The sequence below is a fragment of the Girardinichthys multiradiatus genome, chromosome 12, assembly GCF_021462225.1.
Source record: "Girardinichthys multiradiatus isolate DD_20200921_A chromosome 12, DD_fGirMul_XY1, whole genome shotgun sequence".
In the NCBI taxonomy this organism is placed as follows: Eukaryota; Metazoa; Chordata; class Actinopteri; order Cyprinodontiformes; family Goodeidae; genus Girardinichthys; species Girardinichthys multiradiatus.
Window position 1 is genome coordinate 31,385,471 of NC_061805.1, and position 25,386 is coordinate 31,410,856.

The following is a 25,386-nucleotide window of genomic DNA, read 5'->3' on the forward strand; positions in this document are numbered from 1 at the left end:
GACAAGTGTGATGCCACCCACTAAATTACACTTTTCGCGTGTCTGTTTTTTGTTTAATATGTTCACCGAGCAATACAGAAAAATGCACATGTGGTTATTACATGTGTCTTCAAATAGACATGAACAGGCGTATGAACCGTAGAAAGTACTCAAGCTGTTATTGAAATGTATTGTAAATATACAGAAACGTCAGAGTAATGATAACTTATAACTACTTTTTAAAGTATAACCGCAGCAGCTTAATAGTTGGCCAGATGGAGGGTGAAACCAAAATTCATAACATAACATAAGAACTTGATTTAGGGATGCTGAACATACCTGAGTTAAATATGCTGGTATTGCAACTTAGAATAACTTTAAATAAATAAATAAATAAAGCTGCCTAACGTAAAAGAAAGCAATTCCATGTTTTCAAGTATACAAACTCAGCTTTGTTGGTTTTGATACGTTAGTATACATGCTTTTTAGGCCCCGTAAAATTTATAGGACATGAATATTAAAAAATAACAAACAAAAAACTAATTTATCTGAGTCTTAAAAATCTCACTTTTATATTCGAGTTGTGAGCATGGTGTCGTTTGAGGGCGATGCTACGGGTGAGTGACAGAAGAGTCAAGATGAAGGACCGAAAAAAGAAGAAAAGTCCTTCATTACACTTGGAAACATGCGTTTTCATTTCAGTCATTTAAAAACACATAATAACTCAGATTTTGTTCACTAAAAATATAATGTAAACTGGTAGGATCTTCAGCACATATTACCATTTGGTCCCTGATTCCTGCGGTGTGATGTCATACTCCTGAAAAGACAAGAGACGATTGTTTGTACCACACCACTCATACCAAAGATAATTTAAAGTAGGCATATTTTAATATTAATAGGGAAAAAAGGCTAATAGCTCAAATAAGACAATTGGATTGATTGTGTTGTAGATTCTTAAATCTCCTGATGCGGACTGAAGCTGGTCGATCATAAGAGATTTTATAAATTCAAAGAAATAAACTCAAAACCTGAAGCTCCGTCAGGAATGTTTAATGGATGTTTCTTAAAATTTCTTTAATTCCTGACATTTTTAGTCGCTGTGTTTTTACAGACTACAAAACATTATGGGGATTGTCTAGAAAATAGTATAAAATGGAGTTGGAAAGAAAACTGTTCAACATTCAGCTGTCTGGGAGTATCTGGGAGCTGCTGCTGCCATCTTAGAAAAACAGAAACATTTTAGGGCTAAACTGGCCAAGACTAAACAGGCCTAAAGCGACAAAATCAGTTTGACCTGAAATGTGCAAATTCCCAATGGGTAGCCGAAACTCTAGCTACATGTTTTCCCTTAATACAAAAAAAAAAAAGAAAGAAAGAAAGAAAAAAAGCAGTTTATCTGTTTTATATCGGACACCTTGTTCTCATCAACAACGTCACTTCATTCAGGAAGAAACTAGAAAATCGCGCAGGTCAGGGTGTGATCCCTCTGAGTTTCTGTGAAATTTAAAGTGTTCAAATAGGATGCTGCAGGGACGGAAATGCGTGGGAAAAAACAAATCAGTTTATTGCTGCATCCAGATGTGTTTTTGCTGCGGTTATATAAACCCGGACAGCAGTCAGATTGCAGCTGGAAGCCCTCGGTGGATGCTGAGGAATATAGTCTGGTTTTACATTTACTTACAGGTACTTGCACTATTTCCTAATGTTCAGATGTTCAGAGACTGTTGTTTATATATGTTTAACATCTAGATGTTCATATGCGTATTCCAGAGAGTGACTGCACTGTATTTGCGTGTATTTTACAGAGATGGACCATTTCGAGTGGCTGCTGACTGTAGGTCTCATCCTGTGTTTGCAATGCCATGTCGTAGGTAATATATCGGTCTTTTTGTTATAACAAATACATTTAAATTCATTGCCAATTTTTAAATGATTTTAATGTAACTGATTTCAAACATCTTGCTTTTATATTACAATATGTACAGACACGAGTAACTGTGCAACATGTCTTCTTAACGTAATCGTTTAATGGAATTATTACTATTTTTCTGCAGATCTCCATCTCAGCATGAAGCTGATTGAAAAATATGTAAACGAAGCCAAGGCCAACGTGGACGAATCCTACACATACTCCCGCCGAGTGTGAGTGCATCATTCAGTGATTTATTCCTAAACTGAGCTTGTTTCAGCTGAAAATGTTAAGAAATAGGACCTCTCTACAAAACGCAGGAGCATTGACCGGGTGAAGAGAAACGCAGTCGGCCCTGCAGACGTCCTGAGGCTGCTGAAGTAGCCCAGCGGAGCGTCTAGAGAGGCGGTGCGCGCTGCAGACTACATGGATAACACTCTGCATCTGATCAAGAGCTCCCTGTCCATACGTGACTGACGCTCCATCAACGCCACAGGTTTGAGTTTAAAATGAAAATGAGAGGTTTCCTCATACATGTTTTAAATAAAGCTGTTTCTCTGTTGTGTTGATTAGATCTGATCTCTGCGGAGGATCTAGAAGTGATCGCCAGACTGACAGGCTGTTCTGCGCAACTCAGAAGTGTTTCCTGCCAGAGCGTTTCACAACCTGAATAAGTTTTGCACTCCAAGCAGCATCTGCAACAACATGTGAGGCACCTTATTATTATAAGACCAGCGGTATTTCACTGCTATGGATGAAGTGCAAAAATATAGCTGCAGGGATCTACAGAGTTAACTCGTTCTGGTTTAGAGCTGAAACAATACATTTAATTAATTTCAATTAATCAATTATTGAAATAATCTAAACTAATTTAGGAACGAATAGTCGTTTACTGGAGTATACAGACTCTAAAACATGATATTTGCTGAAAGAACAACCCACTCAGAGCTACAATTAAGCCAAAATTGTACAAAAAATACATTTTGCATTTAAGATAAATGAACAGTGTTACATTGGCACTTAAGTGCGTTACAGGGGTTCTGTTTTATCTGAATAACATTATGCTTTTTGATGTAAAAAAATCCAGAATGCAACATGCAAGTGAAACTTTATGTACTTTTTTTTTTAATTACAGAGGCAGCTAGGACTGCATTTTTCAACCAAAAAGGGCTGAGCTTCAGACATGATGTTAGAACTTTTTGTTTTAGCTGCAGTTGCATCCTTTGCTACACTGGTTCAAGTATAGAGGCTGTTTCTGAAAGAAAGGCTTATTGGATTTTAGGCAGAACAATGTTCACTTTATTCTTTAAAAAATGAATAGAATTATTTGTTTACTTGCATTTTCTTTTTTGTGTATTTCTATTACTCATAAAATAACCTTAAGTAGTTAAAAGAAAAATCTGCAGCAAGTCGCAATTTTGTATCCGATTACTCGATTAATCGTCAGAATAATCGATTGAATAGTTGATTACTAGGCCGCCTTTCGATCATATTTGTGGTTTTGTACAATTTGTCCACGATCCACTGCTGGTAACATCAATATTGTTGGTTTCTAACTTACTTCCCGGGTAATAAAATAACTATGGATATTTTACCAAATTAAAGAACAGATTTTAAAAATCTTGGGTATAAATAAAATAGGAAAACTTTTTATCTTGTGTCCTGAGTGAGTTTTGTAGTTCATGTGCATGACAAAGCATTAATGCGAGAACCCCGCTCGCTCTTGTTGGAGCCCATTAAAAACAAGTAGAAAATGCAAAGCTAAAATTGTTTGGTTTTTACTTTTCCATCGAATAGTAAGAACGTCCTCTGGGGCGCCTCCAACATCCCGTTCCTCTGCTGGCTGCCCGCTGAGTATGAAGATGAAATCACTACTCCTAAAGGCTGGACCCATTACCTGAAAGTCAGCAGTCACCTTCTTCCCTTGGTAAGCACATCAGAGTGTACCTTCTTCTCTTCTTTTAATCCCACATGCAGATGCAAGACATCCCCTCTTTGTCCTCCCTCAGGTGAGAAATGTGTCCAACCATATCCTGAAAAAAGTTAACTCTGATGTGGACAGTGACCCCCTTTACACACACCAGATCACAATCTTTGGCCAGTGGACCGACCATGATCTCACTTTTACCCTTCACTCCCCGGCCATCAGATCATTTAACGGCGCCATTGATTGTGACAAGAGCTGTGCCAACACAGAGCCATGTTTCCCCATAGAAGTCAGTGTTGATACATTTCAACATTACATTTCTCACAGATAAAAACCCATATGAAGCATTAAAATACAGGTCCTTCTCAAAATATTAGCATATTGTGATAAAGTTCATTATTTTCCATAATGTAATGATGAAAATTTAACATTCATATATTTTAGATTCATTGCACACTAACTGAAATATTTCAGGTCTTTTATTGTCTTAATACGGATAATTTTGGCATACAGCTCATGAAAACCCAAAATTTCTATCTCACAAAATTAGCATATTTCATTTGACCAATAAAAGAAAAGTGTTTTTAATACAAAAAACGTCAACCTTCAAATAATCATGTACAGTTATGCACTCAATACTTGGTCGGGAATCCTTTGGCAGAAATGACTGCTTCAATGCGGCGTGGCATGGAGGCAATCAGCCTGTGGCACTGCTGAGGTCTTATGGAGGCCCAGGATGCTTCGATAGCGGCCTTTAGCTCATCCAGAGTGTTGGGTCTTGAGTCTCTCAACGTTCTCTTCACAATATCCCACAGATTCTCTATGGGGTTCAGGTCAGGAGAGTTGGCAGGCCAATTGAGCACAGTGATACCATGGTCAGTAAACCATTTACCAGTGGTTTTGGCACTGTGAGCAGGTGCCAGGTCGTGCTGAAAAATGAAATCTTCATCTCCATAAAGCTTTTCAGCAGATGGAAGCATGAAGTGCTCCAAAATCTCCTGATAGCTAGCTGCATTGACCCTGCCCTTGATAAAACACAGTGGATCAACACCAGCAGCTGACACGGCACCCCAGACCATCACTGACTGTGGGTACTTGACACTGGACTTCTGGCATTTTGGCATTTCCTTCTCCCCAGTCTTCCTCCAGACTCTGGCACCTTGATTTCCGAATGACATGCAGAATTTGCTTTCATCCGAAAAAAGTACTTTGGACCACTGAGCAACAGTCCAGTGCTGCTTCTCTGTAGCCCAGGTCAGGCGCTTCTGCCGCTGTTTCTGGTTCAAAAGTGTGAATGCGGCACCTGTAGCCCATTTCCTGCACACGCTTGTGCACGGTGGCTCTGGATGTTTCTACTCCAGACTCAGTCCACTGCTTCCGCAGGTCCCCCAAGGTCTGGAATCGGCCCTTCTCCACAATCTTCCTCAGTCACCTCTTCTCGTTGTGCAGCGTTTTCTGCCACACTTTTTCCTTCCCACAGACTTCCCACTGAGGTGCCTTGATACAGCACTCTGGGAACAGCCTATTCATTCAGAAATTTCTTTCTGTGTCTTACCCTCTTGCTTGAGGGTGTCAATAGTGGCCTTCTGAACAGCAGTCAGGTCGGCAGTCTTACCCATGATTGGGGTTTTGAGTGATGAACCAGGCTGGGAGTTTTAAAGGCCTCAGGAATCTTTTGCAGGTGTTTAGAGTTAACTCGTTGATTCAGATGATTAGGTTCATAGCTCGTTTAGAGACCCTTTTAATGATATGCTAATTTTGTGAGATAGGAATTTGGGGTTTTCATGAGCTGTATGCCAAAATCATCCATATTAAGACAATAAAAGACCTGAAATATTTCAGTTAGTGTGCAATGAATCTAAAATATATGAATGTTAAATTTTCATCATGACATTATGGAAAATAATGAACTTTATCAGAATATGCTAATTTTTTGAGAAGGACCAGTACATCTTTTTTTCCATTCTGAGGTTTCCTATAAGCAACCCCCGCTTTAATGATAGCTTTGAGAATTGCATGCCCTTCGCCCACTCTGCACCAGTTTGTGTTTCTGGTGAAACTGGACACAGCTTCGGAGCCAGAACTATCCGCAAGCAAATAAACACTCTGACATCCTTCATTGATGCGGGTCAGCTCTATGGTTCAGATGACAGCAAAGCTCGCCTGCTCCGGAACTTCAGTACAGATGAGGGCCTGTTAAGGGTCAATAAAAAGCATAAAGACAACGGCCTGGACCTCCTGCCATTTACCAACATGTGTGCCACAAGGAGACGTATGACCAATAATGACAGTGCTGAGGAGGTGCCGTGCTTTTCTGCTGGTGAGTCGGACTAAAATATGCCTACTGGGAAATACAGGACTGTGTAAAAGTATTTGTCCCCTTGCTATTTTTTTCTTTATTTAACATCAGATAAAGATAACCTGGGTAAATGCAAAATGCAGTTTTCAAATAATTAACTCATGCAATACAAAAAAGCTATGCAAGCCAACCTGTTCCTATGTGAAAAGTAAATGCCTCTTAATCCTTTTGTTGGTTGTCCCACTTATGGTGCTCCATTTTCTTGCAATAAGTCTTTTACATCACCACGGAGTAATTGTGGCCCACTCAGAAACAATAACATTCACACAGCAAGGAACTGTTATAAAATTAAACAACAGCCTTTACAAAAAAGCTGCAGTAATACGTTTCTGCATTTCTCCTGTAGCCTACCCTAAAAAAAGCCAATACTGTAAATAAGACAATGGGGGATTGATTGTGTTGTAAATTCTTAAATCTCTTGATGCGGACTGAAACTGGTCGATTATAGGAGATTTTATAAATTCATAGAAAAAAACCTGAAGCTCCATCAGGAATGTTTAATGCATGTTTCTTAAAGTTTCTGACAAGTTTTTCTGACATTTTTAGTCGCTGTGTTTTTACAGACTACAAAACATTATGAAGATTGACCAAAAATAGTATAAAATGGAGTTGGAATGAAAACTGTTCAACATTCAGCTAGAAAAACAGAAATATTTTAGGGCTAAACTGGCCAAGACTAAACAGGCCTAAAGCGACAAAATCAGTTTGACCTGAAATGTGCAAATTCCCAATGGCTATCCGAAACTCTAGCTACATGTTTTCCCTTAATACAAAAAAAAAAAAAAAAGCAGTTTATCTGCTTTATATAGGACACCTTGTTCTCATCAACAACGTCACTTCATTCAGGAAGAAACTAGAAAATCGTGCAGGTCAGGGTGTGATCCCTCTGAGTTTCTGTGAAATTTAAAGTGTTCAAATAGGATGCTGCAGGGACGGAAATGCGTGGGAAGAAACAAATCAGTTTATTGCGGCAAACAGATGTGTTTTGCTGCGGCTTCTTTGCAGGATTGTTTAAATTCAGCCACATTTCAGGATTTAAGAGCATGAACGACCTGTTTAAGGTCATGACACAGCATCTCAATCAGATCTAAATTCAAATTATTAGGCAACACTCTAAACCCTAATTTTGATATCTTTGAGCCATTCGGACGATGACTGGCGTATTGTGAATCTTTGTGTGCTTTAGCCTAAGGTTCAATGGTGGTTCTTTAGGATTTTCTGTTAGAGAGCAGAATTCATGGTTCTATTGGTCATAACAAGTTAGCCAGGTCCGGAAGAAGCAAAACCGCCCTGACCATCACACTACCACCACCAGTATGAGGACAGTCAGTATGATGCTGTTTTTATGAAATGCTGTGTTAGTTTTACACTGAATTTAGCAAGACACACACCTTGAAAAAAGTTAAATTTTTTGTTCATGAGTCCACAGGATATTTCAACAAACATCTTAGATGTTGTTTTGAGAATTGTGGGACAGGACTTTATGTTCTTTTTGGTCAGCAGTGTTTTTTTGCCTTCGAACTCTCCCATTGAGGTAATCATTGCCCAGTCTTGTTTATTGTTAAATCATGAACTCTGACCTTAACTGAGGCACATGAGGTCTGATGTGCTTTAGGTGTTGTTCTGGGTTCTTTAGCGACCTCCTGGATGAGTCATTGATGCACTCCTGGAGTAATTTGGTAGGTCTGATACTCTGAGGCCTCATCACTGTTCCATTTTTTTTCTACATTTATGAATAATGTCTTTTTTTGAAGTTTACTCAAGTCTTAAAGCCTTAGTGATGACTTTGTAACCCTATACAGCATAATGTCAGTGGTTTTCTTTCTCACCTGTTGAATTTTCTTTAGACTGGGGCATTATGTGTTACTTCTCAAGATCTTTCAGCCTACTTCATGTTTTGTGAATGGTTCTAAGGAATTTCATTACTCTACAGGCGTGTTAATCATCCGGCCTGAGTGTGAACGAAATAAATGTGGCTAATTACAGTTAACTTATGATTTAACGAGGTAATTATGTCATCACACAGGGCCAGTAAGCTTTTTTCCCTAATAAATGAGATCATCATTTGAAAACTAACTTTACGGTTTTTATCTTTGAACAATGTTAAAATTAACTTGGTGTTACCTAAAGTCTAAAGCCAAACCTACGGCAAAAATTGCTCACCCTTTTTCATCTTGTTGATTTCTGTGACCTTTAAGGGGATGAGCATACCAATGAAAACATTGGACTGGCTGCTTTGCACACCCTCATGATGAGAGAGCAAAATTGTCTGGCCCGCACCCTTGCTCTGCTCAACCCACACTGGGAAGGGGAGAGGCTTTACTGGGAAGCCTGCAAGATTATGGGAGATTACTTACAGGTAAGAGAATAGTCTTCCCTGTGAAGTTAATGTGTTTTTATGTAAAGTAAACCATTCTAGTCCCTTCCACATGTATTGATTCCTCTTAAACGTTTTTTCATTTGTCATGTTCCAACCACAAACTTCACTGTATTTTATTGGGATTTTATATGACAGACCAAAACACAGCACAAATTTGACTTCAGTTTCACTTTGCTATTCATGTATAGGCATTTCAAACATACATTTGGTATGAAACAATATACACGGTTTTCACATTTTCTTTTACATTTTTTTAAAGAAAAAAGTGACATGTTAATACTTATTAGGACCATCTTTGGCTGCAATAACAGCTGTGAGTCTTTTGAAGTATGTATCTACCAGCTTTTTGCCTATTATTTTTTGCAAAATAATTTTCCTAAAATGTTTAATCTTGGTCTGATCCAATCAGACAATCTTCTTAAACATGTTTGCTGTGTCCCCAACATAACGTTTTAGGAAAGACTTCTTATGACTTCCCTATAACTCTTATTTGCAGTTGTCTTGTGCTGTTTGTGCTAAAAAGAGCTGTGTAAGATGTCTAAAGCCAGGGCATTAACACTCTTTTTTTGATAAATAGGTGGCTTCTAAAATGTATTGTTTGCACTTGATCTTATTAATTAGAATCGTAGTAAAGGGGGATGAATACAAATGTAGGCTACACACTACCCCAGCACAGTTTGCATCCCCTATGAAGTTAAAATCTTACAGCTATAGAGTTGGACTTTACACCATTTTCTCTTCTGTTTTCAAAGGTTATCACTTATAGGGACTGGCTCCTCCACATTGTTGGACCAGAGGCCATATTGAGGCAGTTGTCCACCTACCCTGGTTACAATAAAAACATTGATCCCAGCATTGCCAATGTGTTTGCAATGGCTGCCTACCGATTTGCTCATCTGATGGTTCAGCCCTTCATTTTCCGCCTTGATGAGAATTACAAGGATCACCCAAAGTAACCCACGGAGTTGCTGCACAGAACCATGTTTGCTCCTTGGAGGATTGTTTTTGAAGGTAACTACTTAAAACCACGCAACCCACAGGTAGAGAATGAATGAACCAATCAAAATGATACATTTGCTTTGTATCTTCAGGTGGTGTGGACCCAGTCTTGAGAGGGTTGGTGGGTCGTCAGGCTAAGCTGAAAACACACGATAAAATGATGACTGAGGAGCTGAGGGACAAGCTATTTAAATTCTCCATGCAGTTGGCAATTGATCTTGGATCGTTAAACATGCAAAAAGGCAGAGACCATGGACTCCCTGGTATTTATTTATTCTTGATGTCTGTTGGTAAAACGCCTCTTACAGATATGTGGTCTGGAACTAGTCTAGTTATTAGTAAATAAAAGGTTGTCTAAAAACAGCTTATAATAAAATTTGCCATTTTTAAGGGTCACCACCTGGAAACTATGGAACTAATGACTAACAATAATAGTATCAGTCCAAAATATCTGTTGGCCTGTATGTGCCAGTCTGTACCAGTCTGACACTGGATGAAGACTAATAAAAGTTGGGTTTTTAATGCAAAAATTATTTGTAGCGGTAGTAAACGTTAGCATGATTGCCTACAAACTACTACTCTTTTCACGTGACATACTTTTACCAATGATTATCTCAGCGTAAGCAGAATCAGCATCAGAATCAGAAAAGCTTTATTGCCAAGTACGTTTTTGGACATACAAGGAATTTGTTTTGGCGTAGTTGGTACAATACCATACAAATTAAACAATATAAACATATCTACAATATAATATACATATATGTGCACAGTGTTAAGTGAGTGAGAGTAAATGTAGAGCAGTATAGGATGCCAGAGCGATACAACAGTGCAGGTGATCAGTGTGCAAGTATGGCAGTGCAAGTAAAGCAGGAGTCCAAGCTGAACGTTAATGTAACGCATAGAGTCTGTGTAAGCATATGAGAGTGTATCTGTGTAAAAGGGAAGGTGTCACTAAACATCAGAGACAATGGATTTCCTAGATAAATCTAATCGCCATGTGGTCAATCTGATCTTCTGACAAGATAGCATCTGTACCTCCAACAAAGGAGTTACAAGTTGGCAGATATAGAGGACTATATGCTGCATGTAAGATCATGAGCTTTGTAATTAGTGTTTTTACATATGGGGACAATGGATCTTTAGAAGGGCGGGATGTTAGAATCTCTCTTGAGGTCTAGTCCTGGTTCAAAAGAAAATTATAATTTGTGTGACTGATGTGCCAGGTTAAATAAAGAATGGTTAGTTGGCATGCAGGATTCTCTCTAACACAACTATTATCACTCAACAAAACAACCATAAAGACCATAAACACCTAAACAAACCAAGGCTGCATGGCTCGTTCCTTGCAGGTAAAAGGTCCTGGGTTCGAATCCTAACCTGGAGTCTTTCTGCATGGAGTTTGCATGTTCTCCCAGTGCATGCGTGTGTTTTCTCTGGGTATTCCAGCTTCCTTCCACAGTTCAAAATGTTATAGTTCAAAACTGCCATTAGCAGTGCGTGTGTGTGTGTGTTCATTGGTAGTTTGTCCTGTTTGTCTATGTGTTGTTCTGTGATGGACTGGGAATCTCTTTAGGGTGTTCCCCGTGTCTCGCTCAGTTACAGCTGCAAATAGGTACCAGTGACCCCCGCTTGAAGGCAGGAATGGTCCTTACCGATAAGGCATCTGGTGCAAACCTTTGTTTCAAGCAGAGAAGTGGGAGGCAGGTTTGTTGGTCCTGCCGCTGACTAGCTGAGGTGACATTCTGCCTCAGTGGTGGAACAATGTTGGAAGTTCTCCTTATGTGAACAAATGATTCTCAGGCTATGAAAACAAAACATCTTGTGTCTTATTATGTCTTATTTCTAGAATTTATTTTGTCAGAACAAGAATTTGTTATTTTCTATCTTTTATGCCTTATCTTAAACTGTGTCTGTGAATCTTCAAGCTACAACAAATGGTGAGAGTTCTGTGGTCTGTCACAGCCAAAGAGTCTAAGTGAGTTGGCTGAAGTGCTGGATAACACAGATTTAGCCCAGAGACTTCTGGATCTATACTGTACTCCTGAAAACATTGATGTGTGGCTTGGAGGAGTGGCTGAGACATTTGTCCGTGGAGGAAGAGTGGGACCCCTGTTTGCATGCCTGATTACCACTCAGTTTCAGAAGATCCATGAGTGAGACCGGTGAGTGAACAGATAATTACTAAACTACAATGATCTAAATATCAATATGTAATCTTTTTTTTTTTTTTTTTTACATCTGGAGAGGTTGAACTTGAACAATGTGTCTTGTGTTAGATTTTGGCGGAAGAATGACAGCGTCTTCACTGAGGCTCAGAGAGCATCACTGAGGCAAACATCACTTGCATGAATCATCTGTGACAACACTGGAATCACTGAGGTACCTGAAAAACCTTTCTAGTACCGACCTCGAGGCTCTGGATACACCCAGTGTGACGACATCCCTGCATTTGACCTCAGTCCATGGAGAGATGGTGGTATGTTCACATTTAGATATCCTAACAACAAGTTTTAAAACTATAAAACATTATTTACTATTTTCTTATTTCTATAATCTTCAGAGGTATACGATAAATATTCATTTTCTTTTTTTATTCCTCTAGCTGAAGGTCCACAAGGGCCCCAAGGTCCACCAGGTAAATCTTCAAGTTCCTTTAGTAGATATTGGTCTGAATGTTGTCTCATCCTTTGAAAAAACTATAATTATTCCTAACTATTACTGCACTAATGTGTTTTAATGCACATGACCCACAGGACCACGTGGTCTGCAAGGCCCCCCTGGACCTCCTGGAACTTCCGGCATGTTGAACAACGTTGCTTTTTCAGTACGTTTGGGTCAGAACTTCCCCAAAGCTGGCACCCCAATCCCTTTCCTCGATGTCATCTACAATGGGCAGAACAGCTACAACCCCAAAACTGGCTGTTTTACCTGCGAGCACCCAGGCGTCTATGAGTTTCAGTTCCACTGGACCATCTATGAGAGTACAGCCAGTGTGGATCTGCTCCATAACGGAGAGCTGGTTCTGCACTCATTCACCACCTGCCAGAGTGGCTACATCACAGCCAGCAGCAGCACCTTCATCAAACTTGGGAGGGGTGACAGGGTGTGGCTGGTGGCTAACCGTGGTGGCAACGGACTCACTAGAGATAGCTACTTCTCTGGTCACCTGCGGTTCACTGAGTAGGAGGATTTAAATGTATCTAATTTAGGACCCCAAAAAGGGTGCCCTCAAAGCACCTGCACTAAGTTAAATCCTGTGCCTTATTATAGCCTTTATTTTGATGAAGGAACTCGGGTGATTTACCTTCATCTGTAATCAAGGCTATTCATTATTTTAACTTATTTTTTTAACAGAAAACAGTAAAATTTGTGATTTGAGTTTCTCCCCTTAAAAGGAATTGTATGTGCTTTTGAATGATAAGTTGTATTTATTGCAATAAAAAAATCTCTTAAAAAACAACTCTGTCTGAGTTGCCTTTAAAAAGGTCGAGAATGTTTTTTTTTATTTTACTTGCAAGGTCAGGAGTCTCACTTCACAATTAGACCAGTAGATGGCGCCGAAGTACAAGTCAATTCTACCAATTGTAGATTATTGCCATTTAGGACATATTATTAGTTCCTAAAATTTTTAAGATAATCATAAACTGAACTTATCAAAGTAAGTAGTTTTGTAAATACCTTTAATATTCAATTTCAAACACAGCACTTTACTTTGTGTTAGTTTTCAGATAGAGAAGTGTTTGGATCAGAATTATCATCTGGAGTTAAATTAAGAGAGTTTATGTGCAGGACAAGGATTAAAAATAAATTTCTGTTTAACTATTTGATAATGTGGTGAAAACATTCTACTGCTACCAGCTTATTTTGTTGTACCTTATTCTTTAGGTATAATTAAAAGTCACAAACTGTTCACTGCACAGGTCTAAATACAAAAAACTGTATACTAAAGTTTCCCTTAAATAAAATGTCTCCTTTTGCACTCTGCATGTAAACAAAATTATATTAAATGTTTCATTTAGGCTGAAAGGAATCCAGGTTTACAGGTGAACCTCATGCATATTTCAGAAAATAGTGCTTTCATACAATTAATAAAAATAACTTGATGATTTTACTGCACATATAATCAGTAGAAGATCTTTGTTTGAGTTGTGATAGCCAGAGTTTTCATACATCTATCTATGTTTAAAAAAACAGGGGCAATTTTGACAATTCATGTTCAGTAACAACATTTACTTTTAGCCTTTAGTTTTTACCCAGCCTTTGTTTTTTATTTTGGTTGATTAATTCAAGGAACACTTCGTTAAGGAAATTTAAACACGGAATTCAGTACAAGAAGATTTAGGATCTTAAATAAAACTTTCTGCAAACAAAAAACAAACAAACAATCCCTTAAACTACCTCCTGGCTCACCGAAATTAAAAGAAAACAATATTAAATACAAGACCGGTGTTTCCGTGATCAACTCCAAACTGTCTGCAGTGATAAGGAAAAGTTTGATATGGGCAGATGTTAAACTGCAACTATTTTATATTAATTTTCCAGAAAACCCCACCAGAAATATTTCATTGCAGGATAGATTGGAAGGCTTTTCAGTTTAAGCTAAAAAGGAACCACTTTTCATATTTCATCAAAAAAACGTATGTTTCTTATGTCAAGAATTAAGGATAAAGGTGCTTCTGGTTTATTGCATACCCTGAGGATCCTGTTAAAATCTGCATAAACAAACAAAAAAGATCCTGATATAATGTGATCGATGGGTGACGTTGTGGGTCGCATTAGTGCTGTTGTTGTTTTCTGCACAACGCAGAGGGGAGATGGAAACCAGCTGCTGGGTTTCCACAAACTCCCCAGCAAACGCATTGTCGCGCGCACATGCGCACGTGCATGCCCACACCACGCCCCCCTTGACCTCGGTGGTCACAGCGCCATCCACACAAAGTGACTCTGCGTGTCCCCTGGGAGCAGGGGAATGCTGGAGAGGACGAGCGGCACACGATACCCCATTGTTTAGTTTAGCAGCCACTGATCCCCCTCCACACACCCCTTTAAACCCCACCGGTCCCCCTCTCGCCCCTCCACACCCACAGCTCCTCCACAAAAAAAAAAAAAAAACAGGGACTGACCGTCTCAGTGGGGGAAATTGATTAAAAAGACATTTGTGGCTTTGACTAATCCCCCATTTTCGTTTGTTGCTATTTGCTTCAGGAAATCAGAAAAAAACCCACGAAAAAACCCACGTTCAGTCAGCAGATCCTGCCATGTTAGATGGGCCAAGATGGAGAATCGTGCACAACTTTGATATCACCTCCAAAAATTGTCTTCTCATCATTCGCATTGAGGAGGATTCTGATCCCTGGGCTAGAAACAGTTTTGGTGCCCTATATCCGCATGAGTTTCTTTTTGGCAAGCACAATTGATTTTTTGTTTTGTAAACATCAAATTAAAGGTTTAGGGCCTTGTCTACAAGAAAATAAAGTTTACACCAACCTTTGTATTTGTTTTTTATAAAAGAAACTATTTAAATTGCTCAGTGCTGGATTATAAATGAATATTTCTGGCATTTTTATTCATATCTTTGCTTTGCAACATAATTGAAAGGTCCTGTACACCCCAACTGAAAATCTGGAGTCTTAACTTCCTTGTAGTGTTCTTGGTTATGTGCTACATAATTCAGAACAGAAGATAAGGGCCAATGAAGACAGCATAAAACCGTCAGTCTCTTTGTTTACCATTGGTTTAGCTGTTTGTCCAGCAAACTATCATGCCTTATATTGTTCACAAATTAACTAGGGTGCATCCATCACTTAGAGATGGGTTTCATTTAGTTTTACTTTGGTAGACCTCAGAGACACTTGAATTGCATAGCACACAATAGCAAGTAAGAAACATCAAACTCTTTCAGCAGTTATAGGTACAAAGTGAATAAAATTTATGGATCAGATGCCGGGGGCCATCATTCTTTGATTTTGAAGATTTTGACAAAGGAATATAACCATTTGAAGACCCATATGTTTCTTCTTCATTCTAGAGATAATGGTAAAATAAAGATTTTCCAGCAAAATGTTTTTCTATGTGAGGCATGGCACCAATTCTTTGAAAATATTTCATTGATAGAAAGGTGACTCAAAAAGTTGTAGCAAATACGCCACGGTTGTATGGAGCGATATAGCGCTGTCACTGAAACATACCAAAAACAGAGAAGCAACTTGCCCTTTTCTTGCTCTTGTTTGGACTCACTGAGTGTCCAGTTAGGCTAGAAGTAGGACATCATTCTTTGCAAATAGTGACATTAGTTTTCAACAGGAAAACATAAATTAAATGCTTATTCATATAGAGTTTTTTTGGAAACACAGAAAATTAAGTATTTGAAAGACATCAATTAACTAAAGAAAAACAAAACATGACTTTGAGGCCCCAGGCTACTGCACCTTTAAGCCCTCTAATCAGTCCGATCCAGTTTCATCTAAAAAGGCCTCAAAAAGTATAATATATCTAACCCTACACAAGATCTGGTTTTATCTCCCAAAGAAACATCAAGACAAGGTAAACTTGTTTGATCTGAGAAATGACTTTTTCTGTATGAAGTTCTTTCTGTGCATCTCTAACCTTGACTGAGTGTGGTCAGCTTAATTCAAATCATTATTTTTATGTTGCACCAAAGCAAATGTCATGTCAGGACAATAAAAGACAAACCCCATTAATTTCCAGAATTATTCAATCAAAATTTAAAACAAACCTTTTTCATACATTCCAAGCAAATCCTTGTCAATGATTTCAGCACACATACTCTCTTCTTTAAATCCAAACTTTAAGACATATATCAAATTCCTTTTAACAATATAGCAAACAAAAGATTTTTTTTTACTCCAGTAACTTACAAAACCAAACATGTAGTACATTTGAGTCCAACATCTCTCTTATGTTTGCGTGCAGTTCAGAGATTTGTAGCACTATGTCTCATCATGTATAGATTTTTTAAGGTTTTGGGGTTAAGTGTGGCGGTCAGTCATGCTATAGCAGAGAGGTGTGTGGAGGGACAAGGCAACAGGGCTAGAGGCTGGTCTACGGGATTCCCCGAGACTGCGCTTATAATTGGGGGAACATCTGACTTTGTCCCGCACTGGCAGATGGTGGGCTGAGGCGGGATCCAAGGGGGGAGATTTACATTCATTGTCCGGGCGCACAAACTCCACATAGAGACAATAGTCCCGGTAAGGGGCAAGGAACCAGGATTGAAAAAAAAAAAAAAAAAAAAAACAGTGGAAGCGGAAATTAATTTTAGCTGCAAATCCGCCCAAAATATGCAAAATCTTCTTTCTAATTAACCAAAAAAGTGAAGATTAGGATTAAACTCATATTCAAAAGACACAAGGAAAAGTTTGTACATTTGTAATAGAAACGGGTTTTCTTTTTTGGCTTCACAGAGTAAAACAGTTTTACTGCCAATAAGCCATAAAATTCAACCGCGAAGTTAAACTGATCAAATGTTATACCTTTATAGACCATGATGGAAAGATTTGAGATTATGCTCCCTAGCGCTGATTAGGAACTCATTTCGGGCTCTGTCAGGCAGGGGATCCAACGCCAATGGGAGCGCAGCCCCGTCGGCTGCTGTTGCAGATTGATGGAGCAACCAGACGGTCATTGTTTCTCCTGACACTGATGCGATGCGTCCTCAGTGAAATCACAGCGTTCAAAGGAGCAGACGGTGGAGCAGCTTTAAGACGCGCCCCTGTCGAGTGCGCACTTGTGTTAAACGCTGATTTGAATGAAAAGACCAAAGAGGATTTTCTTTAGCTACAAAGGATGCTACACTATAAAAAAGGAATTTTGGAGGGTGTTGAATTTAAGCCATTAAAATCATTTAAATTTTTTTTATCGAGCACCAGTAGTTAATATTGGTTAAATTCAAACAACATTAGCAACTTCTTTTTGGTCACAAGTCCGGCCTTAGCATTATAATTCATTATAATTAGAATTTAACTGAAGATGTTGGTTCAGTCAACCGTTATTCTCATTTGTTGTATGTGGTGTGTCAACTTAGTAAAACTCAACATTTGTTATAGGACAGGTGGTTGAGAAGGTTTCTGAGTTGGAGCAAGGATTTATGTTTGCACCCAGATATAGATAGATTAGCTAATGCTAAAGTTAAATTGCAAGATAAGCCTTCTTGCCCTCAGGCACTTGCTTTCAGGAAAAAGATCAACATCCAACCTTGTCAGAATAGATTAAAAAAGTTTTGATTCATCTTTAACTAGTTCAGCAACAGTGCTAATGTTAAACTCAGATCTTGCAAGTGATGTGCGCAACACCTCGGTGAGGAGAGCAGCTATTGACTGTCTTAACAATTTCTAGGAGAGGCTAAATGATCACATGATGTATTTTAAGAAACCATGCACACCCACCCAATGTGTTTTAACAAGTTTATAACATTAACAGTCTGGTTTGGCTTAAATTTTATGTTCCACTTACATGCATTATATGCAGTGCCCATTTCTTTTCACAAACACATTGTCACGGAGTGACATTTTTGGACTCTGTTTGTGGCTTTGTGTTTGTTTACCTTTTGCTTAGATTTTTCTATTTTGGTTTTTGTATCATGTTTTTCTTTTCTCCCTCTTCCGCCTCCTAGTGTTTACTTCTTAAGTTCGTTTATGGTTGTTTTCTTATTACTTTGTATGGTTTATTATTATTATTATTATTATTATTGTAATTATTATAGTTCTTGGTCTTCCCTGGATTTTCTAGTTTTATTTCTCTTTAGTATCTTTGTGGTTAATTGTGTTTTATTTGTTCCTTTGCACTCTTCTTGTTTACTAGTTTATTTTCTGTTTCCTTTCCAGTTATTTCAGTCAGTGTGGTTAGGTTTGTTTACTTTTGTATTCAGGTTTTCTTTATGGGTTCTTTGTTTGTTCTCAGGTTGTTATTGTTGTTCCTATGTTCCCTCTAGTTTCTCTGTTTACTATAGTCATGATTATTCTAGTTTTCTTATTCCCCATTTGATTATTTATCTTTGTCTATAGGTTTGCTTGGTCTGTGTTTCTGTTTATTGTTTATTAGTTACTTTCCCCATCCTCAGCCTTTGTATTTGTTTCACCTATTCCTTCTGCCTCCTTGTCACACCTGTTCCCTGTTTTCTCTGATTACCTGCCCTTTGTTATCCCTCAGTATATTAGTTGGTTTTGTGTCATTGTTTGTTGCTGGTTCCTTGTGTTGGTCACACCTCGTTCTCTTCCATGATTATGCTTTGTTTTTTGCCACGCCTTGCCTTGGGAAATCTGCAGTGATTTTGCTACTTTTTTGACCTTGCCGAGCTCTTGTCTGCACTTTGGTCCGATCCAAAACCACACCGTGACACACATCAGATGTTTCACAAGTCACAAACTGTCCCAGTTTGACCAATCCAAGTTGGTCCCAATCCCAGAAAGCTTTGAAAACTGATTTTGTTGTGTTTTTTCATTTATACAACATAATGTTTCATAAATGTCAAGCTGTGTTTTGAAGCATCCCCCCCCCACACACACACACCAAGTCCCCTCATCAATCAGAGTGAACATTTCCTATGCTGACTGCAACTGGGAAGGACTGCTGTGTGAGGACTTGGCCACATGTGAGCACTTTGGGATAGCTAAAGATCTACAGCAGCACTTACTGCTAGGAATGAGATGTTCTTTCACCTCAGAGTCTTCAAAAGTCTCATAACACCAGAAAAAGTCACTAGATTTGTTGCTAGTCCCTAGCTTGGAATACAATTAAAAGGGAATCTGAATACTTGGTTGAAATAGTGACAAAGATGGCAACACCGGTTGCTAGCAAGCAGAGCTTCTTCTTCCCTGAGACTGTCTCTGTCAATAAACTGCACGTCTTTACTCAACTTGTCCATGAAAAGCTTTGCATGCCTTTTGTTATAGTAGATTTGAAAACCTTATTTTTTCTAGCATTTTATGCCTTCATCACACAATTCCTATTTATTTTAATTTAATTTTAACATAGGAAAACAAACGGAATCAGCAAAAGTTATAATTTAATTAATTTTATTGAGTAAGTACATCAATTAATTGGAGTTTAACTAATTCTTTTAAATGTCTTCTAGCTGTATATAATTTATAATATACTACTGAAATAAAATTTAAAGAAATTCTTAAACAGATTTCATTGGCTAAATTCTTAGTTTGTTTTATTAGTGTAACCACAGCGTTCAAAGAGAACTTTAAACTGTACTGTCACAAAGATGCCTAAATAAAAAACGCATTTACAGACTCAACACTTTGTCTACATTTTATTTATCTATATTGTTTTTTGGAAGAAAGCTATGAAAACTTACATATACATTTGTTTCTCTTTTGGATGTACATAGAATAAAGAATTTTTTTACACATTCTCAATGATAGTCATTTGTTTCTCAAATAAAATCTTCTGTCATGCAAACATTAAAATGTTGCCGTTTTGAAAATGATGTAAACCTGGTCGAACTGTCGTGTGAAAGTTTGCTGTGAGAGTCACCAGTTGGATGCTGAATCTGGCAGCAGTCCAAACGACGGATGGACTTTACACCAATGAGAGCATCCATTTCAACAATCGGGCCCCCATATGGCACTTGGCCCCTCCTCCATGCTCCATCCCGGTGGAGGGTCTCATTCATGCTCCAGGACAGCGGCTCACTCCAAGCCTTCTGGCCTCAGGATCAGCTGTTTTGATCCTACCCGGCATTGTGACAAAGGAAGACTTTCTGCGCGCAGATCCACTTTTAAAGACCATCTCCAGTCTCGTCTGATCCTCTCTGTCGGAGCAGATGATCCGCTGCGCTCCCACTCCCGCTCGAGATGTGCGCTCGGACAATGCTTGTAATCTGTGGATACATATATTTACATTCATCTTTTGAGCCTTGAATGAAAGAAAGTCCGTGCGGATTTCTCCTGAGCCATATTTAAAGTCACAACACAGCACCAGTCGTTCATTGTTTCCCCAAAGCTCACTGAAAGCTTCATTTGCGACGCCTTTTTGGGGAGCGCAGCGCTCTGAAGTGGACATTCTGTTGGCTACTGAAGTACTTCAGCTTGTGCAGGTCATCTTTGTGTTTCGAAACAAATCAAAATAACAGTTTAAAAAGTCATCCAAACGACCAGGACACGGTTTTAAATGTTCGGGATCCAGGAGCAACTGATACGAGACGTGAGCGGATTAAAAGAGAGGACTCTTGGAGAGGAGATGGATCCAGTCCGGTCGTGGGTGCGTAATGTTGGGGTCGTGGATGCGAACGTTGCAGCGCAGAGGTAAACTCAACTTATTCCGCAACAATACATTTTCAGAACAGTGCGGAACTTTGATTTACGGCTTGTAAGAAAACTGTTTGGAGTGAAGATGTCAGAATAAAACCAGAAAATAGTAGGAAAAGACTTGTTGTAAAATTTGAAAACAACAGTTCACATTCTGATAAATAAACCTTTTAAAAAGGACGCAACAAGTTGGGTTTACAGTTAAAATCCGGTTTTTGGTTAGAAGCGCAACAGGAGATTCCCTGACCAAAATATTAATGTTTTAATCAAAACTGTATATTTTGCGCGAAAGCTTTAACCCGAAAATCCTTAAGCATTAAACATTATTATGCATTTAATTAAATATAGCAACTTAACTCGTACAGCATATTTTTCTTTATTTCTCTAAATTTTTTCTTCAAAAAAACATATTTACTACTTAAACAATTGTCAATCTTCTCAAAAAGAGAAAACTCAATTTTATAAGTTGCATGTTGTCAGAATGAAACATTTTCTTTTTAATCTCTTGCATATATCTCTGTTCTCATGTTCCCAGCAGAGATCAAAGTTAAGTCGCAATCATCCAAAATAGCGCAGCTTTAATTTTCAGGAAAACGAACAGGGAACAAGTGAAGCTTTAGCTATAATTGTTGTATGTATGTAATAAAGAAAGTCAGTTGGATCTTTTTGGATAATCCAGTGCAAAACGTCGGATTTTCGTTGAGCTGAAAATATTATTCGAACAGGCGCAATATTTAGTTTATTATAATAAGAAAAAAGAAGAATTATCAAAGGATGATTATGGTTCGTATTTATCTCTTTTATATGAACCAACCGCAATATCAAATAAAAGATCAGTACTGAAATGAAAAACATTTTTAACTGGACCATTTCAAAGCTGAACTTAAATACATTTAAATATCTGATCAGCAGAACCTCACTTTTGTCTTTTAAACTGAATGGAGACATAAAGCCATATGCTCAAAACCCAAACTGATATTTATCAATATTTTATGTTTTGAATTTTAATAAGATGCTTCTTCACTTGCAGAAGGTACAAACGTGTTTTTTGATGGGTTTCATTATTTTTATGTGCTGGGTTTTGTTGTTTTTAGCCTAAAAAATGTCGTTTAACAATGCTTTTTATTTTAACATTTAAATCAAGTATTTTTAAATGGGTAAAACATGAGCTAAACTGATCTGACTTCATGTTTCTGCAAATAATGAAGCAAGTCATGAGAAAAGTTTTGCAGCAGGTCTATGATTTATTTACTTCAGGCATGTTTTCATACTCCAATAAAAAAGAAGGAAAAATTAAAACAGGTTAAACTTTTAATTGTTTAAATTGTTTTTATTGAATGTCTCCATCTTTAAACAGATATAATTCTCAAAATGATGTTTCCAGTCTTTTACTCTTATATTTTGATTTGGAGAAGAATGCATTAGCCACTCAAACAGAGAGGTAAACTGAACACAATGATTCCTGAGAGCTGATTGTGTTTCTTGCTGTTGTGTCTTCAGTGGAGTGGCCCTGTCAAGAGCTCACTTTGAGAAGCAGCCGCCCTCCAATCTCCGCAAGTCCAACTTCTTCCACTTTGTCCTGGCCCTCTATGACAGACACGGCCAACCAGTGGAGGTGGAGAGGACCGCGTTTGTGGACTTTGTTGAGCACGATAAGGTGAATGCCTTTCTGTGCTAATGGTTGTCTGAGGATGCCAATAAACTTTTTAATCCAAACTCTACTTATAGAAATATGCAGTTTAAAAATATTAAAATGTTTAAAATCAGAAAATATTTCACTATAACCAGGTGTTTAACTTGATCTCCCCCATCCTGAGTACAACCAAAACATATTGAACAGTTGACGGCTACATGTTTACACAAGCTTCACCCTCAATGAGCTGATGATGGGGGATTGAAAAAGAATATCTAATGACTAATTAGCAGCTTGCCTCATTAGGAGGATATCACCACTTTTTAAAATGCAAATCATGCTTGCTGCTGTTACGATATACAGTGAACTAATCATCAAAGTGTCTTTTTGTTAAAGCCCCCCGTGCTTTAGTGGAAGGGTGTCTGTTGAGTCTGAAAATCCTCAGTTTGGACAGGAACAAAATGAGGAAGAGTTTAGGGTGGAGGAAGAGTTGTATATGGAGAAGTGAGCCCTCTGGCCACAGCTGATGGATGTTTGAGCTTTCTGTTGTGGAGAGTGGACATCTCCTGCAGATCTGTCCTGAGAGGAATAAATAGGGGAACACCTTCCTGTCACGAGAAGCTCAAACATAGTTCTTGTGCTGTAACTGATGTAGGCAGCGGTGCTTATTCCAAGATTGAAAGCTGTCACTTTGCTGCTTGTTGTGCCATACAGGCCAGCGCAGACTCAAATGATGACAGGGGAGAAGTTCATTTTCTGCATGGTTACCCTGGCATCTGTTTTTGCCTCGCAATTATGCAGCAGTAAAGCGATGGTATGACAAAATAAATGCTCCTCTGAGTGCATTTCGAAAAACTTTATGAAGCCAGGCATCCATCTATCACCTGTTGTGTCTCAGTCTCACTCCTCATATTAGGCTCTGAGTTGGTCTTCATGCATCTTAATTCCTGCACTTTCTTCTTCTGTCTTTACAACTGCCTCATTTTGCCTGTATCTTTTTCACTCCCCAATCTCCTTTCTTGCTCTCCTCCTTTCCTGAGCTCATCTCTGTGAGATGCAGGCCTCCTGGGTTATTGGACCAGAGAGCATTCCTTTGAGACCACTTAGAAAGACCAGTGGAGGTAGAGGATGAGAAAGAAAGAGGCAGAACAAGAGCAAAACAGGAAAGAAGTGAAAGCTTGGGCAAAGGAGGGATGGTGGAAAAGAAGTTTTTTTATGTCAAGGTCCACTGGTGCTCGGGCTCACACACAGCAGGGGAACATAATTTTCTTCCCACACACACACAGGCATGTACAAATGTTCCCCTTGCTTTGCTGCAGAAACTACCATTTGGTTAGATCTCCATGTCAGGACGCTTGTATCGGAGACTAGGGCTCAGTCTTTACAGCAAGCCTCTAGCTGAAGGTTGAGTGCTTGGCTTATAAGCATGATGAACTCTGAGCTTTGCTGTTCTGATCTGGAAGATGCTCCAAAGAAAAGAGCATGCTCCATGATTTTAATAGACTTGGCATGCCCATGTAAAACTACCTATAACTGAGTGTACTCAGTGGCATGCATTGTGCTTCCCTCTATGTGTGTTTCCCCTCTTTCCAAGGAGCAGACTGGAGAAAAAACAAACAACGGCACTCACTACAAGCTACAGCTCCTCTACAGTAATGGTGAGTTGACACCAAAATCTGTTTCTTGGACTGTATTTTGATTTAATTGTGCCATAAGTAGCTCTTTTAGACTCACAATCAGGAGTTGTAAGAGTTTAGCGGGACACACACCTTGTCTGCCAAATCCTCCCCATGCAGCTTATTGTCTGATCTGTCTCGTCTAAGATTTTAAAGCTCTCCAAGCAGCTACCTTTGGGCTCAAGTAGAGGAAAATTAGCTAAATGTTGCCACCCCATCCAAACCCCCATCTTCTGCCCCCATAGTTCCTTCACATCAGATCAGGAGATGCACAGAAAAATGTGATTCCCATGAGCCACTGCTGCCCCTGCTCTGCCATCCCAGTGGCACCCATGGGAGAGAAGATAAAAGGCGAGTTCTGGAGAAGCCCTCTTCGTGTAGAGAAAAATGCACCACATGTACATGCAAGCACGCCAAGAGCACTTCCTCTACATGCCCCCCCTCCCCCAAGCTATATCAAAGGCGTCTCAATCGAGACTTTGATGAGAGGAACACATTTTAAAAGCAATACTCTCAAAAGTCTATGTAGAGGAAATCCACGAGGAAGATTGTCTTCTCTCATGCAGTAATTCATTATATGTTTCCTTCCATTCGGTGCTTCACAGAGGAGGTTGGAAATCTCCAACAGAGACTCAAAAGTTTCTAAATATTATTTTAGCCACAGATTGATGCCTTGAACATTTTCATATTTTGTCAGTTTACAACCAACAACTTCGTGGGATTTTATTCTGGTTTATTGCAATGGACCAACACAAAGTATCAAATAATTGTCAAGTGAAGGAAAGTTCTAATGGTTTTAACAAACAAATCTGAAAGCTGTGGTGTACGTTTGAATTTGCCCTCCTTTACACTCATACCCTCAAATAAAATCCAGAGCAAAATCCAGTAGAAGTCACCTAATCCACCAGTGTGTAAATTAGTCAGTTGTTCTGTGAGAACCTCAGAAATTTGTTAGACAAGATTAGTGTACTAGCAGCATTGTGAAGACCAAGGAACACACAGCGTTAAAAGAAAGCAATGAAAAGTCTAGTTTTGCAGTCTGCCACAAGTCATGCAGGGGAACCAGCAAACATGTGGAAGAAAGAGCTCTGGTCAGATGAGACCAAAATTACACTTTTTCCTGTACATGCAAAGTGCTGTAGTGGAAAACCGACACAGTGAAACATGGTGACCTCATGCTGTGGGGATGCTTAATACATTGCTATGATGGAAGGAAACCTGCTGGAAGCTGCAAAAAACTCAAAA

General features: G+C 38.8%; 1 protein-coding gene and 1 pseudogene across 4 annotated transcripts in view; both read left to right on the forward strand.

The window, feature by feature from the left end:
- The first annotated feature begins 1,789 nt into the window (after positions 1-1,789).
- LOC124878316 lies at positions 1,790-12,819 on the forward strand (annotated as a pseudogene).
- A 7,182-nt stretch (positions 12,820-20,001) lies between these two features.
- Positions 20,002-25,386, forward strand: part of ebf2 (EBF transcription factor 2) — a 40,460-nt gene continuing 35,075 nt past the window's right edge. For 2 of the 4 annotated variants that reach the window (XM_047380251.1, XM_047380253.1), the window contains exons 1-3: positions 20,002-20,829; positions 22,333-22,489; positions 24,060-24,123. In XM_047380251.1, the coding sequence (XP_047236207.1) occupies positions 20,696-20,829; positions 22,333-22,489; positions 24,060-24,123 (355 nt within the window). In that variant the 5' untranslated portion in view covers positions 20,002-20,695. The remainder of the gene's footprint in view (positions 20,830-22,332; positions 22,490-24,059; positions 24,124-25,386) is intronic. The other 2 variants (XM_047380252.1, XM_047380254.1) reach the window with 2 other exon arrangements.